General features: G+C 34.2%; 1 protein-coding gene across 1 annotated transcript in view; it reads right to left on the bottom strand.

The window, feature by feature from the left end:
- KIF6 (kinesin family member 6) overlaps positions 1 to 21,764 on the bottom strand; it is a 150,188-nt gene that overhangs the window by 100,670 nt on the left and 27,754 nt on the right. The window contains 4 exon segments of the mRNA XM_031060423.1: positions 1,622 to 1,725; positions 4,729 to 4,815; positions 9,058 to 9,201; positions 14,132 to 14,338. Of these exon segments, the coding sequence (XP_030916283.1) occupies positions 1,622 to 1,725; positions 4,729 to 4,815; positions 9,058 to 9,201; positions 14,132 to 14,338 (542 nt within the window).

Raw genomic sequence — 21,764 nt, 5'->3', positions numbered from 1 at the left:
CAGAAGAAACCTTTTCTGATAGTGTGATGCACTATATATTGTGCCACATAGATAAAAAGGAAAAACATAAAACTAAAACACTTTTTAGTCACAATTCTGAAATCAGGCCTCCCATAGATATGCTATAGTGCAATTGTATGCAGATGGTACATTCCTACTTTTCCTTTGCATAATCATAATGAAAAATTTAATCAACCATTAATCCATTACTATTAACAACCTATTCCTATTTATAAGACTGTCATTTCCATGGCAAAAAGATAAAAATCTTAGGAAATAAGATTTGTGACTGTGGTCTTAGAAAACCCAAGCGATTCTCAAAAACCCAATTTCTCTACAAAAAGTAAGCAGCAAACAAGACCACAGAGGAAAATTAATGTGACAGATTTTTACAATTGTGCTATTAAAGCACTTATTTAAACCAACATATAAATTATTTGTTTGTCTGAATAAAATCACTGAAAGTCAGTCATCTGTTAAAGATTAAAAAGGTTTTTTTTTACCCTTCTGCCAGGGTAAAGAGAAACTAATAAGGGCATTTGATTCTGCATATAATGAAAAAGAAAGGTACTTTTCTTTCTATGGCTAGTCTTGGTCACGTCTCGTGCTACTCTGCAATGTTATTTGTGCATTTGACACTCGTGTTTGGGCAGATGATAAATATATATAACTCCATAGGAACTGCAGGGCCATTTCTGGTTAGGACAATATACTGATAACTGCTGATGTAAAAGATCAATAATGACAACAATCTACATGAGAAATTCAAGGTTCAAGGTAGCAGCTTGGCCTCATGTCTCCAGACTCCTGTGTGTCAAGGGAAATTGTTAGCACTGGTAGTCTTCTGGAGCAGTCTCTTGAGAAATTAAAGACTAAATATTCCCACAGCTTCAATTTGGTTACTGTTAATGTACTAGTCAAACAAAATTAGACAGTTACTTCTTTCTTTATAGATTTGAGGTACAGTAATCAAATAGGTCCATACTACAGCATCAATTTTTCAAGCCTAGAAATTGAATTCAGTTATTGTGAACATTTAGACCTGAGTAAACACACCATATTTAGAAAGTTCCTATATGCTGTACTGATCTGTTACCAAAAGCTACAGAATGTTACAATATTTTCCAGAATTAATAGTATATTTCAACAGCATGTTCAGTTAAAAAAAAAAGAATATTTGGCTTTCAAGACACTCACTAATTGTGGATCCGAAATGTGAGATTTCTTTTGCTTTATATCAAACTAATGCTGCAGCAGGATACATCTTAGCGCAAGAATATTTTTGGAATCTACTCAGATTGCATATCCAGTTTTGAGAGAGACTGTTTTTCATTCTGCCCTATTATACAACACTTCTTTTTGCCCGGCATTTGACAGGCATTCCCATCCTTTGCGTTTACTTTACTTCACTTCCTCGATGCTGAGGCTGCAAAAACACAGCCAGCAGCCTCATAGAGCTTTTCATGGAAATCAGCCATTCTAAACTGGCACCTAACTCCACTTTATTATTCACTCAAGGAAGTTTAAAACTCTGAGATGAATTTAAATATTTATGCCAAAAAAGAAACTGATGAAAAGTATAATAATAAAAGAAGAAAATGAAAACAATGTAAGACATTACTGAAGTAGCTCTTCTTGGGAAAGCTCTGATTTTCTTTGCTTGCCAGTCACCAGTGCCAACTCATCCTTCAAATCCTGGATCTCCTTTTTCAGCTGGATAATCATCTACAAACAGCAAGACATAAACCACACATCACCAACAAATTAATAGCGTTTATGATTTTTTCAGTTGAAGGTGTAGTTTAGGTAAATATACTTTAGTTTTCTCTTTTTTTAAACAAGATGTCTTTTCTAAAAACTGTCAAAATACCTTAAATACACCAAGCACTTTTTTCCCCCTGTTTTTCCATTTATAAACCCAAGAAAAGTCTTCCAAATTCAGTAAATTCTTGTGTTAGAAGACTTGGCTGTACAGAAAGAGCTCAAAAGATATTTTGCAAAAGAGAAATAGTATTTGACATAGGAATAAAAAAGATGTTTTCTGACTCATTAGTTTTGCCTCTTAATAATGAAAGCACATTTAAGAACTGACACATTTGTTAGAGTAAGGGCAACTATACAACAAAAGTGATTTTTTTACTTTCCCTTATAGAAACAGAAATTTCCAAAGAATGTCATAACTTTAATCGTACCTTTTTTCCTTTCTCATATGACATTTTGCAATTATTAGAATTATTGCATGCTATACTTGTAGGATGCATCACTTGCTAACAACAAACTGATGGCATGAAGCAGCATAATGAAATTCAATGGTATTAAGGAATAGTAATGTGATAAGATTACATGGAAAACTTAACAAGATTTTTAAATTCTAGGAAGTCATTGTTAGAATCTGTACTTTGGGAATAAATGTCTGTATAAAACCAAATTTTACTAATTATTAAACTCTCAAAGCCAAATTCTACAAAGCAGAGCAACATGCATATAACTAAGTCTAAGACATGAATAAGTGCATTCTTGGACACTTAATGGTTGATTATTTAATGAAGCTTCCTTCTATATGGCTCAAATGTATCAGTAGGCCAGTGATATTTTTAGGTGGATTTGCATACACTGATTCCATGTGCAAAATAACTTTCCAAGAGAAGAATGTTTTTAAGGAAAATTAATCACTTTTGATTGCATTCACTTTCCAGTAATGAGATTGCGACAGCTGGATGTTAAAATTCCTTCAAAAATTTCTATTTCTTTTAATGATTAAATTTAATCATAACTTCCTAAGATTTTACTTTGAAAACTCAATTATTTTAAACATGCATATGATTACTTCTTTTAACTCTAAACTTACAGTGTATAGGGTTTTTTTTACAATAAAGTATGAAAGTCTATAATATTTTATTTAATAGCCTATTAAAATTATGACTGTTAATTAGAGAAGTTGCAAGAACACTTAGAGAATGTTGCAGGCCAAACATTTTACCCTAATTTTATATTGCCCCTTTTTGGTGCCACACTCTGATATAGTTTGTGACAGCTGCTGAGTTAAGAAAATTAAAACAGCTGAATCACAGTAAGATCTCTGTTCATTGTTCAAATTTGTTAGGTGATTAACTTCAATCTGACAACAACAGAAATCCCAATTTCAGGATATGGATAGAAGATTCATTTTCAAGTATTTTTAAGACAAACAAAAATCTACAGAAGCCAAATAACTTCATTTCTATTTTTACATGAACACCAGAAGAGATGAGGTTTAATTCAAGACGTCGATTTTCAGTTTAAGTTATGTCCTTTAGCCATGAGTGAGAGAGGTTCAAAAATGAGTCACTTAAAAGTACAACAGGTTCATTTTCTCATTAAGATAAAAAGCCAAGAATTCTCCATTATGAAGAATGAAGCTTACACAACAATCTGACTTAAGTCAGATCCACCAAGAGGTATTGTGAACACCCTTTATAAAGCATGCATTTGACTCACAGATGATAGATACAGACAATAAATTGTGTTTTGATTTTTCATGAAATTAATATTATTTTATTACAATAAAATTTAATTATATGAAAAAGATCTTAAGTCCAGCACTTTGAATAATAGAGTTGCACCCTGAGTTGCCCACTTAAGATGGGCAACAAATTCCATAATGAGCACAGGGCCATATAAATTCAAGGTACTTGTGTTCCCCTGCTTTTTCCACAAGAGGGGATGATTTTCCAACTCTCATGTGTCCACTTTTGCTTTACTTGCTAAATGATCCTGCAGAGCAAGACATACCAAACTTGTGGAGTATAGCTCCACAGCATGTATAAATGTTCAGGAGCCTGCATACGCTTTATCTCAATCAAAGCTTTCTGTGGCCATGGAAGAAATGTTTTGCATGATTTGCTACTAGAAAGTCTATGTAGAAAAGAAAAGAAAACAGATAGAAATTAAGAAGCTGTGCAATGCTTATTGGGGTTTTTTTTGCCTTTTTTTAACTCTGTGATACCATTGCTATTAGAAATTGCTTGCAAGGAAAAATAAAATAAATAATAAAATGACAAAGTAAACCAGCTGAAAACCTGACAAAGATCTTCTATTCCCTTTGAAAGTCAAGAAGAAGAGACAAGAAAAAATAGAAGCACAATTATTAACAATAACTGATATATGCTAATTACCATCAAGTAACAATGCATAAAATCATTAGCTACATAATTAGCTATTTCTGTCTCCTTTGCTTGTTTCCCTCTTTTTTTCCTAATGGTAACTTCACAAAGTTCTTTGTTCCTATCTAAAATGTTCCTTGAATCAATTTCAATGAAGGGCTTGGTATATTTCTCAGCTTTTTAATACACAAATTGTTTCAGTGCAGCTGTGTGCCTTCATCAAGTGATTAGCAATCTTGGTATGTTCTTAGAGTTTTAGAGCCATCCAATGATCTGTGACTATGATTTAGGAATTATCACACTAAAATACAACACTAAAATGATAATGAAAGTGACCATTTCTCCTCAGATGCTTTAAGAGCTGAGAAAGTCTTTGATTTGATAAAGATCCACTTAATTATAATTGTGTCCAAAAGAAAAAAAGTTAAAGTGGCAGTTATTTTACAGAAAAAAAGTTGGAGCTTGCATCTGAAAACAATTTAATGGCACTTTTCAGTATAAAATCCCCAGCATCAATTTGAATGCTATTGATTAATAAAACTTAAAGCTAGCAATCTCCTTCCCTCTGTCCCCAGACAGTTCTCACCAATCTGGGGTCAATTTCTTCATTAAGAACTGCTTCATTCTTAATAAGAGCAACTCGCTGTGCAAATCTGCAGGTTGATATAGATTCCTGGAAGAAAAATTTAAAAAAATGAGAGAGAAGAGAGAATTCTGATTACCTTTGTGCCAGGTGAGTAGCCAGACTGCTAACAAAGCCATTAAACTACATTTTCATTTTTTGAGTGTGTTACAGAAATATTCTATCATTTTCCATTCCAAAATAACAATACCGAAAGGAAATTAGGTTAGCATATTAATGACAGAAGCACATAAAACTGTTAATTCATGGAACATATTTTACTGATACAGTTTATCCCCTGACCAACTGTGTTTCAGGTAAGACCACTGCTGGAACTGTAGGATAACAGAGTCATGCTACACAGAAGGCAATAACCTTTGAATTATGAGAAAAAGGGAAAACTAATAAAAGTTGGGGTTTTGTTGTCATTTTGGTTTTGGCTGGTTGGTTTTTTGGTGAAAAAGGGACTAGGTAATTTATGTAAAAGAAGCTGGGAAAAAGATGGACGAAAGAATAGCAGAAATCCAGGACAACTGAGAAACAAGCTAGGAGACTTGAAACTGGGAGGCATACAGGGGAACTGTGATACCAGCTAAAAATCTGTCTGATGAAGTAAGACAGGGATCAGCAGGACTCAGAGGCAGGAAAAAAAAAGATACAAGACTGAGGTGGTTGGGGAAACTCTGTGACAGCCATTGTGTACTCCCACGTAGCACGCAGGGAGAAATCAAAGATGCTGATAAGTATTGTTCTCACATCCCAGATCAGCTGTTATTTAAATGCCAGACCCTGCTATAAGACATACATATTTAATGAAAAAAACCTCAGCACCTGTATCCAGTTCAGTCAAGTAATAAAACATAGAATACTAGCCAGTAGTCTTAGAAATACAAATGATCCTTGAGGAACTATATGATAAGCCCTTATGAGATGTGGCAGCCTGCATTTAAAAGAAAATTTGTTAGCCCCTAAATTAATTCACTACTGTAACAGAATTGATTTTCAGAATGGAAGTAATTCTGCAGTTTTCAGTCCTTCAATATAGGAAAACACCAGTTTAAATGTTATGTTCATACACCTTTTTCTACACAACTTCTGTCTCTTTAAGTGCTTGGAGCTTTTGGTTTGGAACCCTGAATAAGGGTTACATGAGGAAATATGATTCTTGCTAAAGACACAATATATACACAGAGAATCAAAGAAAGGAAGGCCTCACAATTAATAGAGTTGTACACTGTATTAGTTGGGCTCTTTATCTGCCTCTGCTGCTCCTTTGCAATGATGATCAGCCAATGTGATTTTAATTAAGTTCTATACATATAGTAAGTACCGTTATATGTACAGTACACATACATACATTTCCACTAGATCTCTTTGCCCCATTTAGTGCGCAGCACATGTTAAAATAATGAGTAGGTAATCAATTCAGTTCTCAACGTTCAATATGCTAGCTTACAATTTGTTCACTCCATGCCATCAAAATGCTAATGAAGTCAGACATCTAATTTCCTAATCATTTTTATATCATGTTTATCATCACAACACCTTAGGGCTTTACAAGGATTAATCAATCAACCTTTTCTGCAAGTGTGTGGAATGATTACACTTAACAGAATGGAAACTGAAGTCAAAAGTATAAAAAAAATATACTCAATTGTTGTAATTTTATGATCTGTTGTTCAAAATAGCTTCCATTCTGCTTCAGTTACAGCTATATTGAATAATGTGTCTACAATTCAGAATCGACATCTTCATCCAAGCACTCCAAAAAAATTTGATGTAGTGACTTAAGAAATTCTGTAAACTCATTGGTAGAAGTAGGAATGTAATCCAGTTCTGTAGGATAATAATCTATTTGTCCTCTTCATATGAGTATCCTTTCTTACTCTGAATTTTCTGCTTCATTATTTTCATTACAAGAAACAACACTAGGTCCTTCAGAAAGTGGCTTTTATTATACAACTTCAATTCATACTGCAGGAGGTTCTATGTTGCGCATTGTTTGTGAGTGAAATGTACACCCAGTGGAACAAATAAACCAACGTGCAGCCCTAACATAGCTATAGATAATGACTCCTGCACCTATTCTAATTCTGACATTTTTTGGTGACTAGCAACTTACTTATCTTTTTATGTTATTCAAACATACTAGCTTATCATCCTCCTTTATTATTTGGACATTTCAGATTTTGGGGAACAAAGAAGGAATTTTGTTGTTTTGTTGGGTTTTTTGTTTGGTTGGTTTTTGGTTTTTTTTTTTCATTTTATTTTTGGGAGGACCAAAGAATAAGATCTGTGATGCAAATAGTATACATTAAAGCAAGAACGTGAAAATTTTAATAGCTTGTTCTGGATAATTGCTTGATCTAAATATTTCCAAAATAGAAATCTAGAACACAATGTGAGATACACTTGATGAATTGATATATGAAAGGTTTCTGATCTCACAGAGCTTGAAATAATATTAACAAACTTTCCCAGCTTTCTTTGTAACCAGACAATATGTTTGCATAACTACGTTTGCAAGCCTGAACAATACGTTTTCATTTAACAGCAAAGTCCACTTTTCTAAAGGAAAAGTCTATAACTAAATGAAGTACGGTTTGAGTATACTATTTTCCACTGTATTTCAGAAAACAGTCTTAGACTAAATAGTGTTTCTTTTCTTGTTTATTCATATTAGAATGCTTTTATGTTAGGAAATCAGGAAATAAACTGATTATAAATGGCTTTGAGCAGTGTTCTATGTACTCACATTGCTACATGTTCTAGAATAAAATAGACTAGACTATTTCAGTTGGAAGGGACCTACAATGATCAGCTTGTCCAACTGCCTGACCAAGTTAAAGCACATTGTTAAGGGCATTATCCAAACACCTCTTAAATGCTGGCAGGCTTGGGGCACCAACCACCTCTCCAGCCTGGTCCAGTGTTTAACAATTCTCTCACAGAAATGCTTCCTAATGTCCTCTGAACCTCCTCTGGCATATCTTTGAACCATACCCACACAATCCATCACTGGATACCAGGGAGAAGAGCTCAACACCCCCCTCTCCACCTTCCTTCCTCAGGAAGATGCAGAGAGGAATGAGGTCACCCTCAGCTTTCTTTGCTCCAAACTAGACAAGCCCAAATTCCTCAGCTGCTCCTCACAGCACATTTTTCCAGACTTTAGCCAGCTTTGTTGCCCTTCTCTGGCTGCACTCAAGGACCTTCACATCCTTCTTAACCTGTGGGGCTCAGACCTGCACACAGTGCTCAAGATGAGAATGGCAGACAGCAGGATAATCACCTCTTTTGACCTGCTGGTTGTGCTGTGTTTGATGCATCCCAGGATGTGGTATCCTATTGGGTGCCAGGGCTCACTGCTCCTCTGACCAGCAACCTGGATCCATTTCTGCAGGGCTACTTTCCATCCACTAGTCTACCAAATTATGTTTATGTTGGACATTACTCCAATATAAACACAGAACTCATTAAATTTCATCCCAATAACACAGTCTAATGCTCCGATATATCTAGATCCAACTGCCAGGCCTTTTGTCCCTCAAGAGAGTCAACAGTATCTCCCAGTTTGGCATCATCAGTAAACTTGCTAGTGGGCCATTCAATTCATGCATCCCGATCATTATGAATGTATTGAACAGAACTGGCCCTGGAACTGAACCTTGAAGAAAATCATTGCTGATCAGTCTCCAGACAGATGTAGTCCCATTCACTACAGCCCTTTCATAAAAACTAAGACGTATTTGTAAAAAAAGAGAAAACATCACTACACGTAACTCCAGTGCAGGAAATAGGTGATAGGACACAAAATATTTGAAAAATTTGTATAAATCCTGAACTACCCTCCTAATGCCCTTTTTTCCCTAGTGAACTCTCCATTTGTCTACCATAATCTATATAATCTTGACTCCAAAGAAGTCCAATAGAAGTTCTTCCGATGTTTTCAGTGGAAATGCATTTTTATAACTCAAAAATTTATTCACCAGGAAATCCGTAAATTGAAAAAAAGAGTAGTTAATCACTAGGTGCAAGTCCCAATTGCTACTTGACTTGAGATTAATTTAGAGAAAAGTACATTTTTCTAAAGGATTTGTTTCTATCCTACAGCAATTTTCATTGATTATCTATTTATATTCCAAATTATCTCCTAGAAACAAAATTAAAATGTCCTTTTAAAAGGATAAGAATAAAAGCTTACACACTTGAATTTTTATCTATACTAAAAATCAAAAGAGCAGTATCTACAGAGAAGTGATAAGATTTTTGTTCAAGATAGAAATAACATACATCTATATTTCTTTTGTCCATAGCAAGCATTGCTATCATGGTAGTCATGCAGTTTCCTCCCAGGCTGTCTCTTAGTACTGAGGTCATCATAGAGTTTCGGTAAGGAATGTGGGACCGGTTTTTCTCTGCAAGGGCAATTATTACCTGAAACAATAGCAAAAATAAAATACTTAAATTTATATGTCTCTTAATGTTTGACATATAAAGAACATATCCAACACATAAAACATATAAAGAACAAATACAATCTGCTCAAGAACTTTTGACACAACAAAACTGGGATGCTTATGCACCCTACTGTTAGCTGCAAACCCACTGGCTTTATTGAAAGAATTCCAAGTTAAATTTCAGTATGTTTATATATCTTTGTAGGAGCTGGACCTGATAGATCAAATACATTAAATTTTATCATGCCCTAGCCTTACAGTCTCTCAGCAACATGGAAACTGAACACAATAAACTCAAACCCACAGGTTTTCCTAAGACACAGGAACATAATGAAAATCTTCCTATTACTTTTTTGTCATAACTACAAAATACGGATAGTATTAAAGTAAAAACTTCCTCAATATTTGCTAAAGCATGCTTTAAAAATGACACATTCTTAAAGCATGTGCTTCGTACATGAGCCAATACATTTATTTCTGAGAAAATGTCTTGGAAAGCAAAGCACAAATAAAAGGGTGCATGATTACAATGTACTGCGGAAAAGAAATGATTCAGTTTAGAATATATAGGCCTTGGCCAGAAAGGAAATTGTACACCTACTATTCTCAGTTTCCCTCCTCAGCTGTTTACATTATGGGACCTAATTATTAAATAAAAAGCTAGATTACCCCATGATGTCTTGTGATATAAAAGATGTGAACTGTTATCTGGCCAAGCACTGTACTGAAAATCTTTACCTATATAAGTTGTGAAAGCTCTCCTAAATGACTAGGAGTTGTTTTTTCTTTAATAAATGTTACATATCAGTGTATATTTTGTTTATGCTACATTAAAAAAAATAAGCTATTTTAGAAAATTTAGTAGTGAATTTTTTGTGACATTAGTTTCTCTAAATGGTCTTCACAAAGTTAAAAGTTAAAACTATAAATCTTACACTGGCAGCTCTGAGAAACACAAATGCATAATAAGAAAATTACTGTCTTGTAAAGGAATCTGGAAACCTATTCCTGGATCACGGTTTTCAAATCTCAAATGTTACAACTTGTTATATAGAAACATGTTAAAGCTTTGTTGGTTTATAATATTGCATAGAAATCTCATAGTAGTCTAGCACATACATTAATAAGCACATTCTCAGCCTCTGCCACACAGAGACCATAAATGAAATACACAAGATGAGAAAAGAGCCAGAGAGAAGATATGTTATTTCCATTAAAAATGGGAACACTGTTACAGGGAAGTTCATTTTTTCTGAAGTCCATGCAGGAAGTCTGCAGCCCAGTTAGAATCTGAACCCTCCTACACTAATGCTGGAAAGCTGTGACCAGATATCATGATGCAGAACCTATTGTACTGTCACGTGACAGTCCTATAACACAAACTATTTTAAAGTCCCATTAGTAAAACTTCATCTTAATCACTAAATAGATCTTTACAATCCAATCAACTAATCTGGGATAGAATGAGGAGAATCTGAACACTTTGACAAAATTACAAAGACTACCTGTACAGAAGCTGAACCTGGATTCTCTAAGAGGCACCAAACGTGAAAATCAGAAAATTGTCTCATTTAAGAAGGTGTTATTATCCTTTAGATATAAAAGGGGTTTTTTAATAGCTGTAATTTTAATCTTGACAATGTCATTAAAGCAGAAAGCTTCATTTTGAGTGGGTCAAACAAACCACCTTAAGCCCTAGCTGCTGTCAGAACTCTTGCCACTTCTTGTAAAATTGAATCCCATATGAAACAGAGCAGGTATAATCACTCACAAATAACTCTGTTGACACATGTGGAAACTCTGTTAGCACAACAGAAAGTGCAAGACTCGCAAGTGAATATGACATGATCTGAAGCGTGCCCAAGAGTCCCTGTTTCCATCCACATCTGTTGCGCAAGGAACAGATTTGCACCAGTATCTCATGCCATCCTGTTCTCAAAGAATCCTCAAGAGATGGGCATTTTGGTGTGCATCACTTGCAGAAACAGCTGTCAGGTACACCTCTATCTTGCTGTTTAGTGTATCACATGCTCGGAAGCCATATTCCTGCTTCAGAGGCTTCTTTTTGTTTCCCATCCTACTTCCCATTTCTAGTAGAGTTTAGAAGCTTAAACTGTGGTCTTTGCAGAAAAAAAACCTGACCAACCAAAAAAACAAACCAAAAAATCCCAAACGAACAAACAAATTATAAAAAAAAAAACCCCTTTGGTAAATTTGGGCAGCAACCATCCACAAATGGATAAAAATCTTTCAACATTCTGTAAATGGAACACGTGTTAAAAGACACACATTCAAGTTAAACACATTAATTAAAGTAATGAGAACATTGTAACCTGGGGTGGTTTTTGGGAAATAATTCCATTATAGTGTCAAATCACATGGCAGTATAACTTAATTTGCAACTCTAAATCTGGTCCAGGATTCTCTATATTTCTACCATAAGGGAATATCTATGTATGCAAAGTTACACAGCAGTTGTAATTCCAGAACGCGCTAGTATATCTCTCAGACAAAAGAAGCTACCCAGATATAGTACTAAGTGCTTCCAAATTCCTGCTATCATTTCAGATCAGCTACATAAAACTATCTTCATTTTTTCCTAGTTGTAGAGGCTTCTTGGAGAAAAAGTGCAGTGGATTTATTTGAAGACTTTTTAAACATGCTGCTGATATTTAAGTAGATCAAGTGTGGTAACACAGAACTGTGTTCTTATTGTCATCTCAATACAAATCATTTAATATGACTATTTTATAGTGAAAAGTATTTCAAAATGGCATAAATCAACACTAGATCACCAGTAGATAGCTAAAGACTTGAGAATTTTAATAAGAAATTAAAATTTTGAAGCATTTGTGCACTGCAGTTCAGGATTGAATGGTTAAATTCGCACTTATTTGGGGGAAAAAGACATTTTTACTGTCATTGGTGGTCTTTTATTCAATATTAGAAAACATTTCTATTAATACACAATCCCAGACAGAATCCAACATGCCTATTTCCAACAATATTTCTCTAAAATAGGAATTAAAATTTGTATGAAAAAGTAGTATCTTTCCCTGCTAAATACATAAAAATCGTAAAATAAATAAGAAGGGATTCTGAGAATAATTTGTATTGTTCTGAAGATGTCCATTTCAGAGTAACTGATCCTTATCATTTCCCTTGAGTACAACTCAAATATAGACATTATTCTTCAAGGTAAAATTTAAACAAATGAGGGGCATGAAAAAAATCAAGTATGATAGTAAATGACTGACTACCATCTGCTGTACCTTAAGTTTCTTCTTTTGACAGACGAAATATCTCTGATTATAAATTTAATGAAATATAAGATATTTGTTTTTGTTAACAGAAAAACACTAAACACAAAACTGAAAAATATTCTCCCCAGCAAGAAGAACAGTTATCTTTCCTAATCATTATTTTAAAGACTTTTCACATATACACACCCACAAAATTTTCAGGTTTAATGATGATCTCCTCAACTGCATATTTTACTAAATAGCACATGTACTATAATGTAAGTCAAAAAGTACAGATTTGACTTTTAGAGTTAAGCCTTTTTTCTTCTCCGTATTCTCCTTAACTGTCCCCCTAAATGACAGTCTCACTGACCTGCTATGTTCCTACATAAAAATTTTTAAAGAAGCCTTTGGAGAAAATACTGTATTGTCCATTGGAATTCCCAAAATAATTAATTTCTAGCAACAGTGCATGCCGTATCGTGTAAGAAATATTAAATATTTAGTTTTAGGAAGAAATAAATTTCTCTTAAAGGTGTGAGATCTGAAATGGACACTTGCAAATCTTCAGTGATTGCTTAATAGCACAGCATTCACAAAAGAGATTTCATTCATTGCCAAATGTTTCTTACTCTAACTTGGTAAGCATGCAATCATATAAAACATCATTGTAGGTCAAAGAGATATATATTAAAGCCTTAAAATATTTTTTTAAAATATAGTATTTAAATTATTATTTCAATAATTAACTTAATCATTACATAATTATTGTAAAACATATTATAATTAATAATAATCGCCATAATTAACAAAATCTTTTTACTGGAAACCTTTATCTCCAAAGTTTCCTTTCACTGCTGCTGTCTGAAGTTTTTTTTTAAATTAATAAGGTTGTTTAGAAGCAATCTATTTGCCCAAAATTTGCCTTTTCCAAAGAGGAAAAACAAATATCAACAGTGAAAGAACAATAGGGATTTTAGTACCTTAAATTAAGAGGGTGAATATTTTTAATAACAACCGCTGAATGACAAAGCTTTGTGGAGATTAATAATAACTAAAACAATCACAACAATAATAACAATAACAATATTTTATTTATTTACTTATAATTATACTACATCCATGAATACTATTGGTATAAGTCCAGTTATGGTAGTCAATCCATAAATACATTACCAATGATATCTTCTGTCTCAAAAAGATCAAAGATTTAAATTGGTAGAGGGATAAAACAACGATACATGAGAGAAGAGCCCAATAATTTACCATATTACAATGCTTGAACCAAATATAGCCCAAACACTTTCTTTTCAGCGATACACCCTGATCGCAGCTGTGGAAGGGGAAGAAGATTATGCAGAACACTTTTAGGAGAAATATAGCTCAAATCTTGTAAATATCTTTAGTATATCAAAAAAACCCAAGAAAACAATTTTGGAAATACTACCCTGTATACCAACTATAATCCTACTGCATAATTGTTAAGTTTGCTCTAAATAAAAATATTTTATTTTAAAGGAAGACACACAAATTCAAAGCTAAAAAACCCCTGCAATAAATAGCCTAAGACTAAGTAAATATTGCAATAAAGTTTTCCAAAACATTGCACATTGTTAAACAGGAATTTAGTGAAGAGAGAAATGTTTTACTCCTTTTCAATTTTACCTGCTCCAAATAATGTAATGACAGGTTGATATATTTGGCCTCTGTCAGTAAGTGGCCTCCAATTCCAGTCTTTGCAACACGTTCTGATCCAGCAAGATCTACTAAGTGCAACTTGGAGCGCCGGATAATTGCAGATCCAGGTTCCTTGCTGGAGATGTGAATCGTGAAAATGCAGTGAGATCGGCTTGAGGCTTGATTCATTGGTGTCTACAATGACAGGATAAAAGAACTCAATATTCAGTGGATAAATTCAGCTCTTTATAGCTCAGTAATCTGGCAACCGAAATAATCTATCCCATTTATTAGCTATTGGACCTGTAATGAACACGTAAAAAGAATCCAAAAGGATTTACCCGACTTTCGTATTCTGGAAAAATACTTGGATAACTTTAATCTGGACAAATTGTACTGTAAGCAATTAAGGTTGGTCCAAAATACTCTAACACCAGCAAAACAAGTGGCCTTACTACATGAGGAATACTAGAAAAGGGAAGCTTGACTAGAGGAAAAGTTACTGAATGCTGATCTCTGAAAACGTAATAATTTCCCCATTGGTACGTAATTTTTCTTTATGATAGGTGGCCACCAGTGTAACAAGGACTAGGGCTTCCTATAAGACTTCTGCATTATTACTTTTATGAAAAAATTCTGCTTGGCAAAATCAATATCAGATTTTTAGGTGGCATGACAGAGTTTTCATAAAATATTAGGCTTTAAATATATTTTTTTGGGAATAACTACAGCCACACTTCCTTAATTTAAAACACAGAAAGTCTTAGTCAATTTCTAGAAATGTGCAGTCTTAGCATCACTTCAGAGGTTTTCTCAATATATTTGAAATGCAGAACCAAAAGTTTTAAACAGCTCTCAGTTATTTAACTCTAGATTTTAAATTACCATATGCCATCACATATGCATTTTTATTAAAAAACATATAAAATACCTTTAAACATCTAAAGCACCTTTTTCTTAGTTGTTTCAAGGTATTGTTTGAAAATTAAATCTAAAATTACTTTACATAATTCTCATTTCATAAATAGTTAAAGCTTGTGATAATATATGAAGATTAAAGGTTTAGCATACAGATAATATTTTTATTCATAAACTATAACAAGTATGACTACATTGTTCTCAGGACATAAATGCTGACCCTGCAAAAAAACAGAGTAGTAAAATAATAAATCAATATTATTGAGTCAGCAACTAAATCTATATTTAGTCATAGCTGCTGAAAAAAGCAATAGAAACATCCCAGTTATACTGTCTACATTAATCTCTGGTCTCTACTTTATTCATTCTGCAGTAATTTTTTTATGTAGACCTATCCTGTGATTCAGACCAGATATATAAACATATTGCCTTTTTTTTTCCATAATCTGCTTTAGCATGCAACAGTGCAGATGTTAAAATGGTCTGCCCATTGCAGGTACTGCAGACGTTGTCATATACATCCAGAAAGGACAGCTCTTAACAAAAAGACTACAAGCTGAAGTGTCCTTTAACAGGAATAATATGGGCCATTTGGTTCAATTGTCTCCACTTCAAGTTTCCTTTTTTTTTTTTAAAGTCTTAATAGTGCCAGCACAACCAAATGGCATTTGGGAACAGATCCAGCTTAAAAAAAAAAAGGAAAAAAAAAGAGAGCAAACCATATATATTTAACCTAGATAATTTTCTTGATTCAGCCACAGCACAGCTATTGAAAACAACTGTGCAGAATACCTGAAAATGGCAGCACACTGGATGTGAACAAGTAGGTAGTGTGGAGAAACAACATACACTTGTAGCCGTTGGTGAAAATTCTGTAAGGAAATTTCACCTTTAGCAGCATTTTCTTTTGGGCTGCTTTACCTCATACAGGCAAGCTCAGAGGGAGAGGGAAAAGAATTTTGATCATTAGTTCATACAGATGAAGAAATTTAGAATTCATAATCTTGTGAAATGAGTGTCAGAACGCAGTCAGAATGCTATGCTGTCCTCAGAGGTGATGATGGGCAAATAAAGAGGAAGTGAGTTGTAGTTTTGGAATGAAAATAAACAGGCTGAGGGAAAGGTGTCAAGCAAGAAAGCACTCCCAAACTTACTTAAAATGCAGTTAGACTAAGAAAAAGTTATATGCTGTGAAAATGTACTTCATTCAGCAATTCTGATTCCATGAATAAGCAGAGCCCGCTTCGCTTATTTTACTGGGATGCCTGTGACTTTTTTATTTGCAGCTCTGTGAAGCAGGACTGGATATTTTTTTTCCAGCTAAAAATCCACAACATAATTAATATTTAAGGACATTCTCCTTGACAGAACTGATGTTTATGGACATCTTGCACTACAGAGATAGCATCAGTCACACTATACTGTGGACAAGTCTAAGCCAGATCAAGTATCACTATAGGTGGAAGCACAAAGCAAATGTTGCTATGACAGAAGCTGAAGAAATCATCATACTTCTGAATAAGCACTGTTAAGCAAACTTGAGATTCACACTACAGCAAAATCTTATCTATTTCAAAAAGGGCTTTTAGTCACACTCATTTATTGCCAACAGAGGCAAAAAAATTTCAAATCCTAAAAGAACATAATTTCAGGACTCTGAGTTCCAAACAGCACATGGTAATATTTGCTCTACAAGGTTTTTATTGTCTATTCTGATACACTAGCCACAACTTTATTTTGAGTGTTCCAAGTAGATTTGGCTGAACTAGTCATTAGAAACTCCATTGATTTTCTCTTCCACAGCTTTTTTTTTCTCATGAAAATGGAAAAAATCAATGAACCTTGTTTGGAAGTCATTGGCTAGAATTCCAAACTGGTATTTTTGTAAAGTCCTTCTTCAGAGTAGAACCATGGCTTAATCAAGACACCAATACTCCTTTCTGCAGTATGATTCTATCTCTGCTTTGGAGTTTCCATATACAGGAAGCTCTGTTAGAACTATTGCAGAAAGCATATAGCAATAAAAATTTAAACTGTTAAATGGGATGCAACCATGAAATGTTAATTTCATTATCCCCCCACACTTAGCTACTTTCACCACACAAGTAGATGCACAGCACAGAAAAGAAATGATGATGTGCTGGCATCTCTAGTCCAAGAACAAGCCTTTTCTTTTACTATTTGGTTGTTATCTTACATATGCAACTTCTGAGTATCACCATTCATCTGTTTAGAAAGTTTGAAAACAGAAAACAAATAACATTTTCTGGACAGTGTCTCAGAGCCTACTAAAATGTTCCTTTGGTGGTTTTCAAAGTTCATTTTGGCTTTGCTAGTAGGATTCAAACCATATGTATATGAAATCATCCTAACACTAATTTGATGTGATGAAGGAAAAAAAAAGAGAAAGAGGGGAGTGTCCTGGTTCTCAGCAGATGGTTGCTATTGTGAGAGTTATATATAGAACAACTGATGACCAGCAGTCACTTACAAAGAATAATTTTTTCCAGGAATTCTGTTACATCATAAACCACATAAGCAGACTTCAGATGCTTTGTGATATCACATGAACACTACAAAGGACTTAATGCCAGGTCATCTATTGCTGCCCATTTGTAGCACGGCAAAGGACAAATTCAGTAACAATGACTTGGTAAAACATCAACACTTCATTTGATCATGGAAAATACGTACAAGGTGTCTTTCAAGCCATACAAACCAGTCTTGTTTTTTTCCAGGATGAAAATATACCTGTGTTTGCTGAAATTAAATAAATTGTATAGAAGCTTTGTGACTTTAACTACTACATCTATTTATACAATGGTTGCAAGAACATGGCTTCTACTCAAATGAGAATCTACATCACAGTCATACTGGAAGAAACTTCTGAGTTAGATATTTCTGTCAAGGAATGCAAGGTCAAGAACCATCCAAAATCTTGCTGGAACCTAAGCCGTCCATCTTAATCTAATTCTTACCCATCTTAAGTCAGTGAAACAGTGCAGGAGTTTTTCCTTATACAGGAATTTATGTATTTCCTGAATCCTTTATTTGTGGCAGCTGTTATTATAAATGTTTTCACTAAAAATAGCCTGAAATGGATGCTACAGGTCTAAACAACGTTCTTAAGGATTGAGGACCTAAGAAAGAGAAAGCTTCTTAAACAGGACAAAGATATATGAAAAGCTGTTTGAAAATCACAACTAGACTAACAGAAGCTGCTACTATCTGGAAGAATAATATGTTAAGCACGGCTGCCAAAACACTGACTGAGATAATACATGAAAGAGAGCAGGACCACTGGGACAAAACTATTTTGCAGCTGATAAATGTAGTTGTTAAGCCCATATTGCAAACCACCTCCACTTGGCAACTTACACCATTCCAGTGAAATCTTTTCTTCCTTGAATCAAAATATTTAGACAGCAGAAGAACATGATTTTCCTGTATGAGTGAATTAGTGACTAGCCAATGCATAAGAGACATCAATTCTGTGTGTTCAGAGTTTTTTGAGAGAATGTCTCAGTGAAAACTTACAAAATTTTCTTTTAAGGAATCCTTCTTTTTCTTCTTAAGGATTTTTTGCTTCTGAACTTTTCAAAGAAGAGCAAGGGGAAAAAAGAGAAAGTACTGATAGCATTCAAGATTGATATCAAATAAATTTTCTCCAATTTTGTGCTACAATCAGAGGGATATCTGTAGGAAGATGTTCTGACAGCTACAGTCATTTCACAGTTTAGATGGATATCTCTGTCTAATGAATATAAACTACAGTTCCAATAGAACTATGCTATAAGGAAGTGCATACAAATTGAGGAATAGGAGGTGCCTGTCTTTATATCTGGTAGATGAGAGAGACCTCAGTATATCTTTAGTTTCCTTTCTAAATAATATGTTACAGGTAAAGGGGCTCTTCAGTTGTACTTAGGTACACTTGTCATAGTTTGAAATTGAAAAATTTTTCTATGAAAAAATCAGGATCAGAATAGGTGCAATCATTTCCTGAAAGCAATACTTTATTTTCATATTTACTACAAGTACAGTTTCACAGTTAGACCACGATAACTTTTAAACTCAGGTAACTTTTAAAGTAATTAATACTCCCTGGTGAAGACATTATTAACCTTATGTTATATCATGCCTTTTATCTATATAAATCCCAAAGCATTTTAAGGACTATTCAAAGTAGTATGTATGACCAGTAGTATTTTTACCACACATGGAAATGAAAGCACCTGTGCTGAAATAACAATGCTATTTGGTGCTCATAATACAATATTACAGATTTGTCGGAGTGGAAAGAAGTTAACAATTGGTACCAAAGGGGAACCTAGGAAAGCAGAAAGTTGTAATTTCTTCTAGACTGCAGCACTAACCCAGATAGCATGCATTTTTGTCAAAAGTGGTGTTTAATCTCATATGCTCACGCACTGAAATCCTATTTTTCCTATCTCATCCAGTAAAAAACGCAGTCAAACATGACCACTGGGTTTTTAAATAAATTCAAGAGAATATTAATGTACAATAAATACAAATAGAATGAGTTCAATTCACAGGTCACAAGTTAGGCCCCACAACTAATCTTAAACCTTAAAGTTTCATTCATTCTTGAAATAAATATATTTAAATATTGCCAAAAGTTTACTGATTGACCCAATTGAACTTCAAACATTTTAAATGATGGAACAAATACTGTGTCTTATACAGTGTGTGCCAAATTTAAAAAAATTGAATGCTGTAGGTATAAAAACATGCACTGAAACATTTCCTTCTTTGTTAAAGCAAAGTACCTTTTCATTAGAGGAAAAAATAAATTCTAACTGTACATGTAACTGCAGTCCTCAGATGTACTAATCTCAGAAAAGAATTTTACAGTTTTGAAATTGCTGCACATCCTGGGGAGGCTACCTTAGTCTATTGCTTTTAGAGAAATACCAAAAACCACTAAGAATTCTCAAAATCACAGAGGTTTAGGCATGTTATTTCAAAAGGCAGAGGTTATATGGGATTTCCATCACAAAAACTTAGAAAAGACCACTTCAGCTGAACATATATTAATAGTGTACCAAGACAAAATGGTTTGAGAACACTACCTAAACTGCCAAACATTTATTTTCACACAGGAGCTTTTTTAGATATTGCTGCTACCAATTGTTTATACTGCAAACTTGATTTTAAATCCTCAGCATGCATTTCAGGTTCCGAATTCATAAAGTTGTCTCAACAGATAGAAAATATAAGAAAACTGTTCAGATTTTATAACCTGTTGCTGCAGATTCTTATGTATTGAAATCTATAAAGAAACTGATTTATCAGAAAGCAAACAAAAATCTAGTCCTTACATTCAGCAGAACTGCCAACAAAAGACTCTGTTTTTTTCTCTTTTGATCTCTGCCTATTTCTCCCTGGCAAAATACGAGACAAAAAAATTCCTAATTGGATTTTTACATTATGAATCGTCTCTGCACAAATGTCTCTCATCTTACCACCTACACTACTCATAGTACACATCAAAACAAAACAAAGGTCCTAGCAAAGCAATCCTGAGCAAACTAGATTAGTTTCCCTTTTCTCCCTTCTCTTGGGTTATATAGGTACATGCAGGAAAGAAGTATTCAGTTATAAACATTCTCTTAGGTTCTGAAATTGAATGAATGAACAAATTTTGCCTGCAAAATACTTTTAATATTGTGATGACTTTTTTTAGCACAATCAGTGACGAGGAAAAAATGCACCCCTCAAATCATAAGTTAGACTGCATTGGCATAGGCAATGTAGAAATTAAATTGTCATTCTTTGTGGGAACTCAGCACATCCCTTCGGATGTCGAGTTTCTGAGAACCCCGTTGGGGGACTCGGAGACCCTGGCATGCTGCCCAGAACACCTGGAGATTTGATTTTGACCCTTGCAGCGAGTTGCCAGCTTTGTATGAGAACATGAAAGTCACGCAGGTTTGAATAGCGTAATAATAAAATATGCACAGGGTGAAAATGTAAATTTTAGGATTTTTGGTATGGGGGTTATGGGGACAAGATGAAGGAATCAGGGCATTTCTAGTCCTTCTTCTTATCTCCATTTTCTGCTGTGATGTTGGCACTTTGGGATTGCTTTAGAGTAGAAGTGCACTGTCTAGCATAGGTGATAGGTATTGGGAATTAAGTGTAAATATGATATACGTAGTTTGTAGACAAAGAGACAACACCGCCTCGGGGGTGGTCAGAGTGCTCGTGGCTGCCTTGCTGAGCAGATCTCAGCTGGGCAAAAAGAAAATTTTATAGACAAGAATTAATAAACAACCTCAAGACCAAAAAGCGAAGACTCCAGACTTGCTCTTCAGTTGCACGGGCTGAAGCAGAGACATCCTATGCATCTCAGGGCAGAGAATATCAACAGCCAACCCAAGAATTCTTATTTTCAAAATAGTCAACTCTTCAAAGAAGAGTTATGCAGGGTTAAACCACTAGATTGCAATTTTAGAGGCTACACATCTCATATGTGATCCATGACAGTCATCTGAGTTTTTCCACAGCCAAACTCATCATTAAAAAAGATTAATTAAGCATTTATTTTACTTTATTTTCTATTTAGGTTTATTAATCTTGCTTCTTTTTCTTTAAAGTTTACTTAAGAGGGTTCTAATCTTCAGAGGTCAGAAAGTATTATAATAATTCAAGATCTAAAAATATGGTTCTCCAGAGAAGT

The sequence above is a fragment of the Geospiza fortis genome, unplaced genomic scaffold, assembly GCF_000277835.1.
Source record: "Geospiza fortis unplaced genomic scaffold, GeoFor_1.0 scaffold41, whole genome shotgun sequence".
In the NCBI taxonomy this organism is placed as follows: Eukaryota; Metazoa; Chordata; class Aves; order Passeriformes; family Thraupidae; genus Geospiza; species Geospiza fortis.
This window is presented reverse-complemented; position numbering and strand designations above follow the sequence as displayed.